A 16,309-nucleotide genomic window follows, 5' to 3' on the forward strand; every position below is an offset into this window, starting at 1 on the left:
TTAAACAGGCCTGTAAATCGAATCCTTAGCTTGAAAACAAGACCAAGTGCAGGTCTCGAACTAAAAGTTTGCTAAAGTTATATCACTTCAAAGTTGACGTGTAAAAGTTGACCCTGGCGTCTTTCCTGCACTTTTTCTTAGTAAGAAAGAAAATGAGAGAAGCTAAAAGAGGAGAAAACCCGTTTAGGTATTGAAAAAATTTAACACTAAAACTTACTGAAATTTAGAAAATTAATCCTCTTTGTCTGATGAGTCAACAACATTGACCTTTTCAAAGTAATTGCTTTCACTTTTAACGCTAAGTTCCAGTCGTTTCCTCTTCTTGACAAGAAATGTTTTTTCGAATTCTTCTTGAGGGGTGGTTTTAAAGAAAGTTCTGAACGACATAAGACCAAATTTCTTCAAATGAGTTTAATCTTCTTCCTCGCCAATTTTTCTTAAGTTCTGGAAATAGCCAAACAGAGCCAGGTTTGGGCTGTACGAGGGGTGCAGGAGGCAAACAATACTCTATTGTTCAATGAATTCTTGCGTAAACTTCGCCGTGTGCAGTTGCGCATTATCCTGTTGCAGAAGCTAGGTTTTGCGAATTTCTGGACGCCTTTCCCTGATGTGTCCCTGGAATTACTGCAAGACTGTGCGGTAATATTCTTTGTTTACGCTCTAATTTTTCGTGACAAAATTTTGGTTAATTATGTCCTTAGAGTCAAAGAACTTTACCAAAAAAATTGCCGGAAAAACGCCAGGGTCAACTTTTACATGTCAGCTTTGAAGTAATATAACTTTAGCAATTTTAAGGTAGAGACCTGCACTTGGTCTTGTCCTTAAGCTAAGGATTCAATTTAGAAGCTTGTCTAAACCACATGTCGATAGCTCTTACTGTTTCCTTAAAAGAGGGCATTGTGCAGTACTTTTGGGACACCCTTTGGATATCTTTGAAAATGCTAAAAACTAAACCGACGATATTGCTTTTCCCGTTATCGTGAAATCACCCATATGTTAACACTTTCAAAAAATTTCAAAATTTTCTCCTTCATTTAAAAAAAAATCTATGAATTATCACCCTTTCGCAGTCCACATACCTCCCGATTCAGCCTAAGAATAAGTAACTTCTTTTCCCTTGAAGATAAAAAAATTTTAGTGCCTAGCAAAAAGATATAGCATAAAAAGAAGTATGTATCATGTCAGTTTTGTTTCAATCTGTAAGTCAAACAGGATTAAAGATACACCCTTTTCTGTGAAGGTCGACTTCGGCTGAAAACCTACCCTCCAATAGGCCGCCACGGATACCAGGGTGATCAAAAAAATTTGGGAAAATGGTTTTAATGCCTCTATCATGTAGATAATCAAAGACCTGAATACGAAAAAAAAAAATCGCGGTTAGTGAGGCAATATTCCCTGGATGATTTTGCGTTGAATGACCCGTATAATTTACAATGTAACTTATTGCAGTTTTTTGAAGCTGTTATATCCTCTGTAGTTAAGTGCTCCACATCAATCTAAATCCTTTTCTTTACCCTAAGTAGCCATCAATTTTATTTACTTCTGCTTTATCTGATCTGTTGACAGGCTTCGTTGGTGCAGCAGTGTCGAAGAAACGATTCAAAGATGGTAATAAATGGCTTTGTTTTAACGTTCTCTTGTGCTATAATTCTCTTTACCCCGATATTTCTTTTCTTTTCCTTGTATTCCGTCGCTGATCATTAAGTTAGTTTTAATCGTAATTAATCCATGTATTTCTCGTGAGCTGGTTTCTAACCTCATTTTAACTAACAACACTAGTAACACAAACTATCAATAATGTGTGTGAACAACTCAAGATATTTTCTGCACCTCATGCTCGCTATCATACAGCAGCATTGTGCATGGTTAACTTGGATGATTGATTACATGGATCTGAGACGTTAGAGATTTTCCTGAAAAACATGATTTTTTAATAGAAATTCAGATTGGTGCGGGATTGAGATGAATACAAATAATTTGTGCTTTTAGTATCTTAAATTACAAGAGGAAGCAATTATTGCAATCCAAAAATAAATGTTTCTCGTTGTGTCTGACAGCAAGGTTTTTCTAGTCAAATGGCATAATTCACCCATTTACCCCTTTGTATAACTGATCCTTTGCTTTGCATTTGAAAGAATGGGAAAATCATTTTACCCAGGAGTAAGTATCCTAGGGTTATTCTCGCGTATTTTTTGTTGACCGCCAAATGACTGCAGTTTTTTTCACGCACCAATTTTCTAGAAGTAACTGACATAGAGACTTGGTGTTTGGACAAATCTTGTAATTTTTTGCTGATCAATAATCTGAAATGAGGAGCTTGGAGGACAAGGCGCTTAAGTGCAGTTCTTGAAAAAGAGGCATCAATCATTTCAAGTAAAACTAGTTTTAATGCATAATCTATGAAAAATTCGCTTCCACATTCCAATTTTTGAGCATCAAAAAGTCAGTTTGAACTTTCTTTCCGCCATAAGGAGTCATGTGATTTTCGACTGAACTTCACTGCGACTTGCTGCTTTTGGGTGTCATTCATAGTAAATACCACAGTGTTGCAAAAGAACATTAATGAGCACCTGAGAAGTCTTGCAAGGGTAATACATACTTCACTTAAACAGCTCCATAATTGATTCGGGTTACCACAGCATAATGCAACCTTGCTCAATATGAAGGTTGTCTAGATACTTTTTGGAACTGCCTCCTACAGAAAATATCAGGATGTTGATCATCTTTTTCCTTAAAATGTTAGCAAACAATACTCTTATCAAAATATTGTACAGTATTCATTTTGTCCCCCTTAGATGTCAGTCCGCACTTGATTCACAAAAATGGGCAGTTGTGGCCACAAGATATTCCTTTCCCTCATGAAAAAGAGAACGATGGTGCACTCGAGAACGGGAATCAGTGTTTTTCCCCGGAAAGTAACGTTCAATTTCCCGCTTACTACAAAGATGCCAAAGGTGAGCTCCTACAAACTTCAACTAGATCACTGTCAGTCTATATTCATTTTTAGAGAAATACGAATCGACCTAATAGACCACTGGAAGAACAAACTGTACCGATAAATGAAAATTTACATTGTTTAAGTGGGAGAATTCGTAACTTTACTATGTAATTTACTACAACCTGGGGCATATTTAAAAAATCTGAAAAAATTGGGCTCATCTAAGGACTATTACTTGTCAATTGCCGTGAAAATCGGCCCTATAAAAGGCTAGATTGAACTTCCACTAGCAATGAAAATTCAGGTCTGAGAGCTTATAGTCCTAATTGCAATGCAGGCGTTCGGAAAATTTGATGTTTAGGTGGAAAAATGGCAAAGAAGAAGTATCGTTAAGGGCCTTTTTTGGGCCCACCCTGAAATTCCGCAACTCCGTGATTTTTTGGTCATTGAAGGTCTATATTTTACGGAATACATTTGAGTTTGGTCATTTCTGATCTATATTTCGGGGTCTACCACTGGCCTAAACATGGGTCTGCAGGCCAATTTTGGCGAAAAATGCGGGTTTTTCGGCATTCGACGCGCTGTTTCATACCGATCTCTTTGAAGGACAAAACATTCCTTTAAGTTTGTTCATTAGGGATGTAAGAGAGTCACTTTGGCCAGCATTCATAGTTATGTCATAGTGCTGCTTCATACCGATCTCTTTGGAGGACAAAAAATTCCTTTAAGTATGTTCATCAGGGATGTAAGAGAATCACTTTGGCCAATTTTTGTTGATGTCAAAATTTGCGTTCATAGTTAAAAAAACTTTTTAGAATTTTCCTGTTTTTCATGGCTATTTAAAATGGCTTAAAAAAGCGACTCATCTTACGCGATTGGAGGGGGGGGGGGGGCGGGGGGTGTGTCAGGGTTGGCAGGACAAACTTTAGAACTTGGGATTTTGATTCATTCATTCCATTCCTTAATTTTTTTTTTTTTAGATCTCCTAGTAAAACTACACAAGTGTGGACCTATCACGGCATGTAGGAGACTTGTGATGTTTAATACCATCCACTTTTTTTTTATTATTATTATTATTATTATTATTATTTAAAAAACCAGAGGATTGCGATCAGTATTTGGCATTCTGGAATTTTTTGCCCCCTGGACGCCCCTGAACTGAAGGCCGTGCTCTTTCAGGCCTACAAATTTCTATTCTTAGATGAAGGGCAACTGTGTGCTACCTCCCTATTTTATACCTCCAATTCTCCATATCATTCTCTTCCCAGATCTCAGTTAGGATTAATTTAATCTTTAAGTTCACCTTTTAGATTATGATTAGATACAGCACATCTATCCAGATTTAGAATTATTCTCTATAACTAATTATGTATGTTTATTTGTGCACTTATCTGTCATTTTTTTGGTTTTTGCAACAGGCATGATTCATGGTATTTTTGGCCATGCTGGTAAAACCTTCTCGGAAATTATTCAGCATGGCCGGAATATTGGGATGCTTTTGTATGTTCGTTGTCCAATCTGCCAAAAAGAGTTCAAGCAAAAATCCACTCTACTTCAGCATGGTTGCATTCATATTGAATCAAGGCCTTACCCTTGCGCAGAGTGTGGGAAGCGCTTCCGACAGCAATCACATCTAACGCAGCATCTGCGAATTCATACCAATGAGAAACCATTCACATGTATTTATTGTGGACGTGCATTTCGACAAAGGACCATCCTTAATCAACACTTGCGCATCCATACTGGTGAAAAACCATACAAATGCATTGAGTGTGGCAAAGATTTTCGTCAAAAAGCCATTCTGGATCAGCACATCCGTACACACAGTGGCGAGCGGCCATTTTGCTGTGCCATGCCCAATTGTCGTCGACGTTTCTCAACAGAAACAGAGGTAAAGCGTCACATTGATAACCACATGAATCTCAACTCAAATAGGAAAAAAATTGATAAATATTGTTCTAATAAATCGTTGAGCATGAGTGAAATGAATTCCGTCCCTCCAGTTATCAAGCCTGAATTCTATTTCCCACATTATTCCGCTCCTCCTGTCTTCAATCCAGAGCAAGCTCAGTACTCTACTCCACCTTCACAACAGACCCCAGTTCCTGCCTCGGACCCAAGTCCCAGTCCAGGGCTCAGTCCAGCTTCAAGACCAGGATCAGACCCTGGTATTTCTGCGCCAGGGCCCAGAGGCTCAGGTCCTGGACCTGGTAGTCCTATAACAGAATCTGCACCCGTTCAAACAATTCCCAATTCTTAAATGTGCTTGATGATAACTTTGATTGCATTTAAACCGCCCCCTCCGCCTTCTCCAGTAGTCGTCGTTTAAACTCAGTTCATTGTCAGCAGGAGCAAAGCCTGTAAATTTTCTCATTCTGTCATCACAATGCCCTTATGAAAAAACCGTCAGATCAGTTTAGTGTTAGTAGTCAGGAGGCATGTGTTCGAAAATTACGTCCCGCATACACGTTCATGATGCAAGTTGCCACTATGGCTTAATCTCTTCACTATGGTCCCTAAAATGAGATAATCTTTGGTAGACTCCCCATGTGTAAACACACGGCAGTCAATTTTCTGCTAGTCTCAGTCTTGCAATCCTCTGGTGGGCAGCGCAGTTCTGCTTCTTTCTCTTCCAGTTGTTGCCTGTTCTTCTGTGGTTCTTTTTTGTTAAAATTTACTGATTTAGTGGAAAAAGCTGTCAGGATTTTTGTTTTTGTCTCCGGAAAGTTTTGTCTTGCTCCTGATTGTTAGATTCAGAGAACGACCTCTACTGTCAATTTTAGCCACATGGTTTTTTTTTCCTTTCTTTTTTTTCCTGTTTTTTTTGAGAAATAAGGCCGTTGCAAAATTTTGACAAGAAACGGATGGTTCCTTGCCAACAGACTCGGTAGAAAGAGCAAAATCAGAATGTGGTATTGCAAATTTTTTACCATTATTTTCAGGAATCTTGATAGTTTAATGAATTAATATTGAACATCGCCATCTTTAATCCGTTTTGATAAAATAAACCAAAGCTATATAATTTTTTATTTTTTTTCGACTGGTTATAATCATTATCACAGCATTAAAACTGCATACCTAACAATATGTACATCATCAACGGATTACTAAAAGTTAGTGATCTGTTGATGATGGTTATTTAGTGAAAAACTCGTTGTACATCTTGTTATGGAGTTTTAATGCTGTGATGATGACTATAACCAGTGGAGAAAGCATTAAGCAATGAAAAATTAAAAAAATTACATCCCTTCGGTTTATGTTATTCAGAAGTCTTGTTAGATTTGCAGCTAGCTGGAACTGGCAAGTGTTGCATATCTAAGTCAACTCACACCATTCTTTCCACCGTTTTTAAAGTCCTCATATGATCTTTGAATTGGTTGGCGCAGTGATCCAATACGAGAGTGGCAACAATTGGCTGAATCATATCAGATTTAGGTGTACATCCAATGACGTCATAATCTCTCTCTGCAACGACATGAACTATTCTATCAAAACTAAAAGCTTGAAAGACTTTTAAGGAGAGAATAAAATTTTTAGTGTATAAACAAATAAGATTTTATTTGTTGAAATGGTTTCAATGAGTAGCATTTTATTCGTTGGTGCAAGAGCACCAAATATCATTTCATTGAGGGGCTTGGAGGAGAGGGCGCCTAAATGCAGTTTCTGAAAAAATTGAGATAATAATGATTTCAAGTAATACGAGTCTTAATGCAAATTCTGTTAAAAATTCGCTTCCAAATTCCAATTACTAAGCATCAAGAAGTAGGTTTGAACTTTCTTTCCGCCGTAAGGATCCATGTAATTTCGAAACTTCAAACACGTAACAGCAAAACCTGCACTTATGGGCCTTGTCCTTCTAGCCCCACAAATGATGTTTTATTCTTCGGTACCATATCAACGAATTGCTTTTTATTTGGTACGTTGATACAGTTTTACAGTAGAGTAGGTCTCAGAAATAGTCTTTTTGCATTTTTAATTCTGAAAGCTGGTTCCAAAACAATGTTTCAGGTTGGATCCATACTTATCAGTCATTATATTTCCAAAAAAAAGTCTTGTATTTCTTTGCGCACACATTTTTTCACTTGTCATCCATTCATTTTATTAAAATTAGTGCTTTTTTATTTCTGTCGTGTTGTTACATTAGATGTAGGAACTTTTTTTTGTTATGAAGTAGACTTGCTGTGAACTACCATAACTTTTCCGTTTGGACGCTTTCCAGTGTTGTCGAGTTTAGACTTTGTCCGGAGGTGGCTACCGCCATCCATGATTAGATCCTGAATGAACATTTTCTCCAATAAGACATTCATTTTCAGCAAGATCAGAGAATACTTCTCCTGTAGATCTTATTCGTTAGGTAGATCCCCTCTCGTCAATAATGCTGCTCAGTGGGAGCAGAGAACATGATTCTAGTATGCTGCTGTTCATGGTTATTTTAAATGATATGATCTTAAGCAGTATCCTCTCTTCTAATATTTTGTTTCAATACTGCATCATGCGGAAAGATTTTAGGAACTATTACTTACCAAGTTGGAAGGAAATTTCAATTTGGTTTGTCACTATGTTTCCCTGAACACAGAACAAAATTTGTGCTTTTAAGTAGGTAGGTACTCCACAAAATGGGCCTGTTGCAAACTTTTGCTAGAGCAAAAATAAGAGTTGTTTCTTCTAGATAATGCCTCAAAAATCACGATGAGCGCATCGGCAAAGTCTGAAATGCACTCATAACTTCACAGTCTGCGTAAGAAATTTGCGGTTTTTTGAGCTTCCCGCTTCAAAAGCGATACTACGGCACAGGTGAACATTTTGTAAAAGGAGTCGTTCCATCGTCGGCAATACTCATCATGGCCGACGCCAATCCGCCAAAACACGCCGTGTGATGGGACGAGATAATACCTGAACTGGATTAGACCAGATAACAATCGGCGTGTTTTAACGTTCATGTTTTCCACGCCCGAATTGATTGACCTTGAACTCTCCTCGAATTACGCGCGGAACTGCGCGCAAGCGTCGGCCATGATGAATATCGCCGACGATGGAGCGACTCCTCTAACAAAATGTTCACTTGTGCCGTAGTATCGTTTTTGAAGCGGGAAGCTTAAAAAAACGCAAATTTCTTACGCAGATAGTGAAGTTATGAGTGCATTTCAGACTTTGCCGATGCGCTCATCGTGATTTTTGAGGCATTATCTATAAGAAACAACTCTTATTTTTGCTCTAGCAAAAGTTTGCAACAGGCCCAACTTCCTCCAGGAGGAACTTTCACTCAAACACATCTTTGACACATACAAATACGGTTTTTAAAGTCTTTTCCTAATGAAATAAACCTGCCAAATTGGAGTAAAAGCGCTTTGTCAGGGTAATTTGATTGGTGCTATTTAATAATTAGTTTTTTTAATGTTTTTGAATTCCTATTTTATTTATTTATTTTTTAACCATCTTTTCTTTTCAGGTGGGTTTTTCTAAATTTTAGTGTTTAATTAATTTTAGAATAAAATTATCATTTTTACATCTATCCAATCGTAAGTTGCAAAAGTTTGACCTTTCATACATCTTTGTGCTGTTTAATTTGATAAACTTTTTGAATATTTTTTAATAACATCATTTGTTCATTTAAATTGCTCAAGTAGCAATCACATACCCTACCAATTTCAGGAAAGAATAATAACAGAATGATCCTTACAACCTTGACATGCTGGCTCAAAATGGAAGTAGAGGGTTTCAGTTTCATGCCATTTTTAGCAATCGTGTGAAAGAAAATAGTTGGCCAGCATAGATAACCTCCTCGGTTTAATAACCTCCTTGCTTTAAAAATGTATGAATCTATGTTTCACATCCATGAGTCCTAAATCAGGCATTTCTCTCCCTTTAATATAGATTTACTCTAAGGATTTTTGACTGATGTTATTGCACTCTACTTTATGGAGGTACTTCCTTTCAATTTTAACAAGAAAATCTCAAATATTCTTGTAACTTAACCTAAGAGACAACTGTTGTCAGAAATTATTGACCTTGTGATGTGGTTTGCCTTTCAGTGACATGTAAGCAAGGGAAACACTTCGTAATAGCGAAGTGAATGAAAGACAATTGTGAGAATTAATTATGAAGAAGTTCTAAAAGATTAGGATTCCAGGTTTAAACGAATTAAAAAATTAGTGCAGCTGTATAATGGGGGAAATAATAAAACTATTGTTAGTCTGCATGGCTAATGCAAAGCCGGGCATGGGCATCACCAGTTCACTGGAAGTCCCTGGGTTGAGGTTTTTTCATTGATTGGCATCAAGTGCCACAGGGCAATAATACTTCGAACTTTTTTTATGTATTTTAGGTTCTTTATAGCTCAATTCACTAACTTTTCTGTAAAGTTTCAAAAGTAGTTACCAACATTTAATTATAATCTGAAGCATGACGTCTCAATTTAACTGCTTGTTCCAATTTTCATAAATATAAATAACAACCTTAGCCGCGCTTTTCTGTTTTTAAGAAGTACCTAGTTATATACCTGAAATTTCTTGGACTTGTCAATTAGTCTCAGCTTTTAAATCTGACCTAACTCCAGTTGTAATTGTAATTAGTGCTGTGATCAGTACGCGAGTTTTTCCCCGAGTTGTGAACAGCAGTGCGCTTTTATATTAATAAGGAATCAAATATGAGCTAGACACAGTGTAACACTACACTACTCATCTGTGGATCCTGTTTGAATCTTCTAATTTTTTTTCTCAAGGACTCGCAAACTCTTGTGTTATTTTTTGCTTGTCGACTCCAAATCTTAAGTGCAGCTCTTGTGCTGGCTTGTCTATTGTTCGCACAGTCCATCATCAATAGCAACGAAGCTATTCTGACCTCAGAAGGTTTGTTTGCTCTTTCATTTGAGCATCAGGTGATAGCTTTGTTCTCAGGAAAAAGAAGACTGAAATTTGAAAGGCAGATCATCAAAGTCAACTTTGACCCTTATGATCTGTTGTAATTTCTTTTTCCAATTCGTAGAATTCATATTTTTAAAATTCATTTCCGCAACACTGAATTTTGATTAGGTTGCTCAGCAAGGACAATAACAGCACATGCGGTCCTAGGTAGGGCTATCACAATTTATATTGTAAATATAAGAATTTACCGCTCAATGCGCAATGTCAGTAATGGCACAGAACCTTAATTTTCTGTTGCTCTGTAACCGTTGTAAATACCTTGTTACAACTGTATACGTTTTCTAATGTGTGTAAAATGTTACTATTTTATCTGCAGTTAATGCCTGTCCTCCCATCTATCCATTTAATTCCTCACTTATTACCTAGAAGAACTCAGGTTCATGTAATGTGAATGAAAAAAACTAAAAATGAAACTTTTTTATGGTGAAGTCAATTTTAATTTTTAATACCTGTTATCAGTCATGTTGTCTATGAAACGTTTCATCTATTAGAGTCAAGAAGATGTATTTACGTGGATTAAGCTCACAACTCAGAGCCTTTTCCATGAATACTATCTGGATTGCATTCTGCAATAAGGAACCACTACCTATCTCTGGCTCTTTCATAAAAGCACATATCTGCATAGGGAAACCAATGGCATGTATGTCGTTTCTAAAATGGGCTAGAAATAGTGGTTCCTTATGACAAAATGTAATCCATCTAAGCAACTTATCCTCAGTGCTTTGCCATTATCCAACGAAGTATTTTTCCTCTTCTTGTGTCAATTTTTTACATTATTGCTTTGTCTTTCATTTCACTGATCAGTGTCATTTTAAAATTTTATTCTTTCTAAAAATGTTATTCTCGTCAAAGTTTAACAATTTTAAGAACTGATATGGTTTTGAGAAGAATTGCAAAAATGCATCCAAAAGTGCATGTTCACTAAAATATTGAGGATGTTGCCTTTTATGTCATTTCAGCATTAATTCATTAGAATGATCGGTTACAATTAGTTTTTTCCCCCCAGACACAGTTGTTTCCCGAGTCACTCAGGATTGGATTAACCAAGTTAACACTCCCTGTTATACCTGTATTCTCTTTTGAATTATGTTAAGAATAATCTTAATTATCAAAAAAGAAACCTTGCAAATTCTTGAGAAGCAACAAAGACTGCCCCTCTTCCAAAATAGCAGTGTGATGGAACTGCGCGGCATATTGCAAAGGAAGGTGTGTGTTTTCCCATTACTATCATTTTTTTCTGTCTTTCACAACTCCTGTCAAATATCTTTTGTCAAGAGCGTGAAGTTTGCTCATAAATTGTACATCGTACCTGAGAATTGTTTAAAAAATCCAATATGTGACTTCGGTTTCTAAATGTATGTTTTCTAAATAATCTTATAAGTCTCACTCTTCAGAATGAAGCTATGAGCTTTCTTGGGGTCTATCTTTAAGTCCTCTGTAGTATGTCTTTTTAATTATTTACTTTGAATAATGAAAACTCCGCCGAAAAGTAGGAGGGTCTGTCAGAAAGTAAGCTCATCTATCTAATAACTCCCAAATCAAGATTGACAGAGAAAATCTGTAAAAAGCTTTGAAAAGCAACTGCTCTCAGCTTTCCAACGCGCTAGAGATTTTTAAGCTCGATTCAATGAAATCCTAGAAAAATGGGTTTTTCTGAACCTACCTCTACTTGGATCCAATTTAACGGAGCGTCATCAGCAAGTAAGCTGTAAGTAAGTAAACGGCAAGTAAGTGTCTGTCGTTTATTGCAAAAAAGTGGTTTAGAGATGGTTGAAAATAATGCAAAGAGTAAGGAAGAACATTTATAGGCTAGGAAGTAGCAGGATTGACCGTATACCTTTGAAATCAGTTGCATCGGAACAAATGTTAACCAAATTGTCAATGTTAACTCTCACTGGCTGACTCACATTATCCTAACAGTTCTGGAAGAAATTTCTTTAAAGACACATCATTTTGAAAAAAAAGCAGCGTTTAAAACATCTTTACCGTAAATTATTCTGAATGTGAGCAGTTAGGGTCACCTTTCTGGGCGGAAGAACGAATTATAGAGTGCAATTTACGTACCGGAACCAAACTCAGCATTCCAACTCCACGAGTTGACCAAATGTAGCCCAACTTTTCCATGCACTGCAGTTGAGACCCACTAATTGCCAAATAATCCAGCACTTTTCTAGTTAAGGGATGTACTTTTTCATGTCTTACATGAAATTCAACCACCCCTAAGTCACTTTCTTGCGGTAAGTGTTTGATGCAGCTAGACGCTCCTTGCTGATGACTTCCCATGAAATTTTGGACCTGCAAGGAGAGGAGGTGGGTTCAGAAAAATCCGCTTTTCTGAAGTTCAAAGTTGAACAAAATTTAAAAATCTTGTAGTCAAGGAGTGGCTTTCAAGTCACGCTTTTTACAAGTTTTCTCTATATAGATCTTATTGTTAGTTCAAGAGATATTAAATAGACATCTAACCTTACTTTCTGGGCGATCCTTGCATTTGCAGTTGTGATTGCATCTGGACTTAGGGTTGTGATCCCAGTCCTGTTTTGCACGAAGAGCATAACGACGGTGAAAGTCGGCAATCACATAACTCGGTTTGCGACGTCGCAGACTTCCTGTCATTCTTTATTTTTAAAATGGAAAACTACTCAACGGCAATTCTTTAAAACTGTCATGATTTTTCTTCTCAATGCGAAGAAAATTCTGCAAAAACTTCAAGAAATAATATCAATTTGTTCTCCTTTAAAAAAATGACGTAGAGGCGGAGATTTTCAGACACCGCAAACGAGTTATGTGATTGCCGACTTTCACCGTCGATAACTTATTGACCCCCTTTTTTAGTATTTTCCCCACCAAAATGTTGCTTAATTCTCCCTTCTCAAGTAGGTAGTTTTGTGTCTAATTTTATGTTTTTTGTATACAACGAGGCATCTTGCCCCTTCATGCAATCAACAAACCTGTGATGCATGCATGCGAATCAATTGTTTTTAATTTTTATTTTTATTTGTTCAGTATTTCTTAGTTCCAAAAACAGGAAAATGCTTTCTTTTGTATTCTTGCAGCTTGGCAAGAAACAATATTATCTTGGAAGTGTGTGGGACAGTGAAGATAAAGATTTGCTTTGGTATCTCTGTTAAATTAGTTCTTGCTGTCTCCTCTCCCTCTTTAACAAAAAGATTTTTATCTAGAGTCGTCATTGTGCCTCAATTTTCAATGTTCTTGCATCTTGAATAATCTTGTGCACTCTGATAGAGGCAAGAGCCAACGCATTATTTATGGAAGAGATGCTGCTTTTTCATTCAAATAAGATATGATGACTTTTTCAGTGCTTGGTAGCACTTGAAGCAATGCGATTTTTTTAAAGAAATTGCGCTCATGTAAAACTATTCCCAGCCCGACTGTCCCAATAGGATTTTCTTCGCTACATTGCCCCAACTACAATGCAACTTTGTTCTCAGTCGATCGTATACTTCATTACTTTTTACCCTTTTATCCATCTCTCTCTAAAATCTCATTTATCTCCTGCTCTCTTCTTTCTGACGATTCCACGCCCCTCCTATCGCAATAGGAGATTAGTTTTTGGCTTTTTGGTTCTCTGAATCATAAATGGTGGCACCAGCCTCTCTTGTAGAAACAAAGATTAGAATTTTCCAACATGCTTTCTAGTTCACAGTCTCTCTAACTCATGCCTAGACTGTGGCCGAGTAGAGATGGACCCTTCCGTAAAAGCATTTGATAATTTCGGGTCTTATATCACAATTTATTTTCTCACTCTAGGAAAACTGTAAATGTTCTTTTAAAAGAAAATTGCCGCAAATTATCCTCGTGACTTTTTGAAAGTCCCCAAAATTTTAAATTTAAAACAAACAGTCAGTAATTAATGAAAATATAAGTGTTATTTGAAAATTTGCAATATTGTAGTGCATTCAAGCCACCCCAGTTTTCACTTCTTTGACTTTGATATCCTGAATTGTTGTGCTGTTCAGGATATTAAAAGGTTACAGATTTCATTAAAAAAGCAAATCCATGAAGGTTTTCTTCATTTTTTCCCTCAAAATTATCTCTGCTCAAGCAGTGCCACGAATAAATTGAAATTAGTGCGAAATTACAAAGAACAACCCTAAAAACCGCGCAATTTCAGACCGCAGGGATTTTTCTGAAACCGGGCCCAAATGACCTTATGATACCCTAAAATTCTTGTAAAATGTTTAGCTTGACTATACAAACGGTTTTTGAGTAATGGTGAGGGGGGGGGCGAGGTTACCAAATCGTCATCATTCTCAACAGCGTTTTTACAGCAAAAATTTCAAGCAAAAAGCGAAATTTTGTCAGCAAAAGCGACAGGGAAAATGGACGAAAAAGTTGCACCTTTGTTGGGTTTTGGCTGTACCTAAATGTTCTTATTGGGTCCTCGTGCATATCGACGGTGTAAGTCGGTAATCACATAACTCGGTTTGCGACGTAGCAGAATTCCTGTCATACTTTACTTTTTAAACGAACGGAAAACTACGAAAATTCTGCAAAAACTTCAAGGAATGATGTCAATTTGTTCTCCTTTTAAAAAAATAACATAGAGGCGGAGATTTCCAGACACCGCAAACGAGTTATATGTGATTGCCGACTTACACTGTCGATATATCTTTTGTTCAGTTTCAAAAATTTCGGCCGCACAGTGGTCCAAAATTGGGAGAAATCGTGGACAAATCAGGATTCCTTGTCAAATGTTTTAAAAATGGACGAAAAGTTGTTGGTCTCCTGCAGAGTTCATGACTAGCTATGTTCTTATCTGTTCTCAATGCATAAAATTGTGTTTAACGGTACAAAGTTTTCATTGCACAGTGGTCCAAAATGGGTAATCAGTGGACAAATTAAGATCCTCTGCCAAATTTCATAAAAATTAAGTAAAACTGTTGGTCCCCTGCAGAGTTTGGATCCTGGCTAATTTCAAGTATTTATTTTTTTAATCATCATTGTATGTCAGACCATATTGTTCACATAACTTTCTTACCTATAGATTAGATTTTGTAGCATTATTTGTTTTTGCATTGCATTAAAAATAATAGGTAAGCTTCTTCGCCACGTTGCGGTACACTAATCTTTGAAGAAGTGTTTTGTTCATTTTCTTATTTTCATTATTTCTTTTTTTTCTTTTTTTCTTTATTTTTTTCTTCTTTCTGTTTTTTTTTAAAAATTCTTTTTGTTCTCTGTTTTTTGTTTTCTGTTTTTTTAAAATTTTTCTTTTGTTTTCTGTTTTTTTTTTAAATTTTTTTTTGTTTTCTGCTTTTTTTTTAATTTTTCTTTTGTTTTCTATTTTTATTATTTTTCTTTCGTTTTCTGTTTTTTTCCCTTTATTTTTCTTTTATTTTTTGTTTTTTTTTCCTTTTATTTTTTTGTTTTCTGGGTTTTTAATTCTTTGTTTGGCTTTTTTTAGCGCATTTCAAAGATCCAAAAGCTAACAATATGCTTCCCCTGAATTACAGTCGCCAGACTTCATTCGTTTAGTTCAAAATGATGAATATGGATAGCATTTATTAGCTACCTACCTGTTTTAAATTTACACCTTGTGAACCTCGCGAAAAACCCCGTAGTTCTATATTATTTTTAATAAGTTCGACAGAGGATCTTAATCTGTCCACTGATTACCCATTTTGGACCACTGTGCGATGCAAATGTTGTACTGCTTAACACAATTTTATGCATTGAGAACAGATAAGAACATAGTTAGTCATGAACTCTGCAGGAGACCAACAACTTTTCGTCCATTCTTAAAACATTTGACAAGGAATCCTGATTTGTCCACGATTTCTCCCAATTTTGGACTCTCGAAACTGAACACAAGATAAACACACGGGGGCTCAATAAGAACATTCATAGCTAAAACCCAACAAAGGTGCAACTTCTTCGTCTATTTTCCCTGTCGCTTTTGCTGCAGAAACGCTGTCAAGAATGATGACGCTTTGGCAACCTTGTTCCCACTCTCCCCCGCAATTACTCAAAAACCGTTTGTAAACTCAAGCTAAAAATTTTACAAGAGTTTTAGGGTATCATAAGGTATCATTTGGGCCTGGTTTTAGAAAAATCCCTGCAGTCTGAAATTGTGCCAAAAAGCGACCATTTTTAGGGTCATTCTCTAGAGACAGTTCTTCTGAAATCCCTCCATAGAGTTCTCTTACAGAACCCTCTTAGGGCCATGGAAGTAAATAGTATCTGAAGGGGAAGTGTATAGTCTTCATCTTTCATTTCAGTTCGCAATTCTAGCTTTTGGCTCTGCCTCTACCTCTATGCGTAAAAGGTTTTAATTTATCTCTTCAATTGCATTTTTCCTGCAAGCAAATGTGTAAAGCAAAATGTACATATGTTCACTTGTTCTACAAGCATAGAATGAGGATGTGACTTGTTCACCTTCTGTTTGGTTTCCTTCCAAAATGTACGACACTACCAACTTATTTTTTCTTGA

General features: G+C 36.5%; 1 protein-coding gene across 5 annotated transcripts in view; it reads left to right on the forward strand.

The window, feature by feature from the left end:
* jim (zinc finger protein jim) overlaps nucleotides 1-16,309 on the forward strand; it is a 75,768-nt gene extending 59,459 nt beyond the window's left edge. For 4 of the 5 annotated variants that reach the window (XM_072297948.1, XM_072297835.1, XM_072297767.1 and 1 more), the window contains 3 exons: nucleotides 1,567-1,608; nucleotides 2,796-2,954; nucleotides 4,357-16,309. In XM_072297948.1, coding sequence (XP_072154049.1) covers nucleotides 1,567-1,608; nucleotides 2,796-2,954; nucleotides 4,357-5,198 — 1,043 coding nt within the window. In that variant the 3' untranslated portion in view covers nucleotides 5,199-16,309. The remainder of the gene's footprint in view (nucleotides 1-1,566; nucleotides 1,609-2,795; nucleotides 2,955-4,356) is intronic. The other variant, XM_072297923.1, reaches the window with a different exon arrangement.

This window comes from Bemisia tabaci, chromosome 1, assembly GCF_918797505.1.
Source record: "Bemisia tabaci chromosome 1, PGI_BMITA_v3".
NCBI lineage: Eukaryota > Metazoa > Arthropoda > Insecta > Hemiptera > Aleyrodidae > Bemisia > Bemisia tabaci.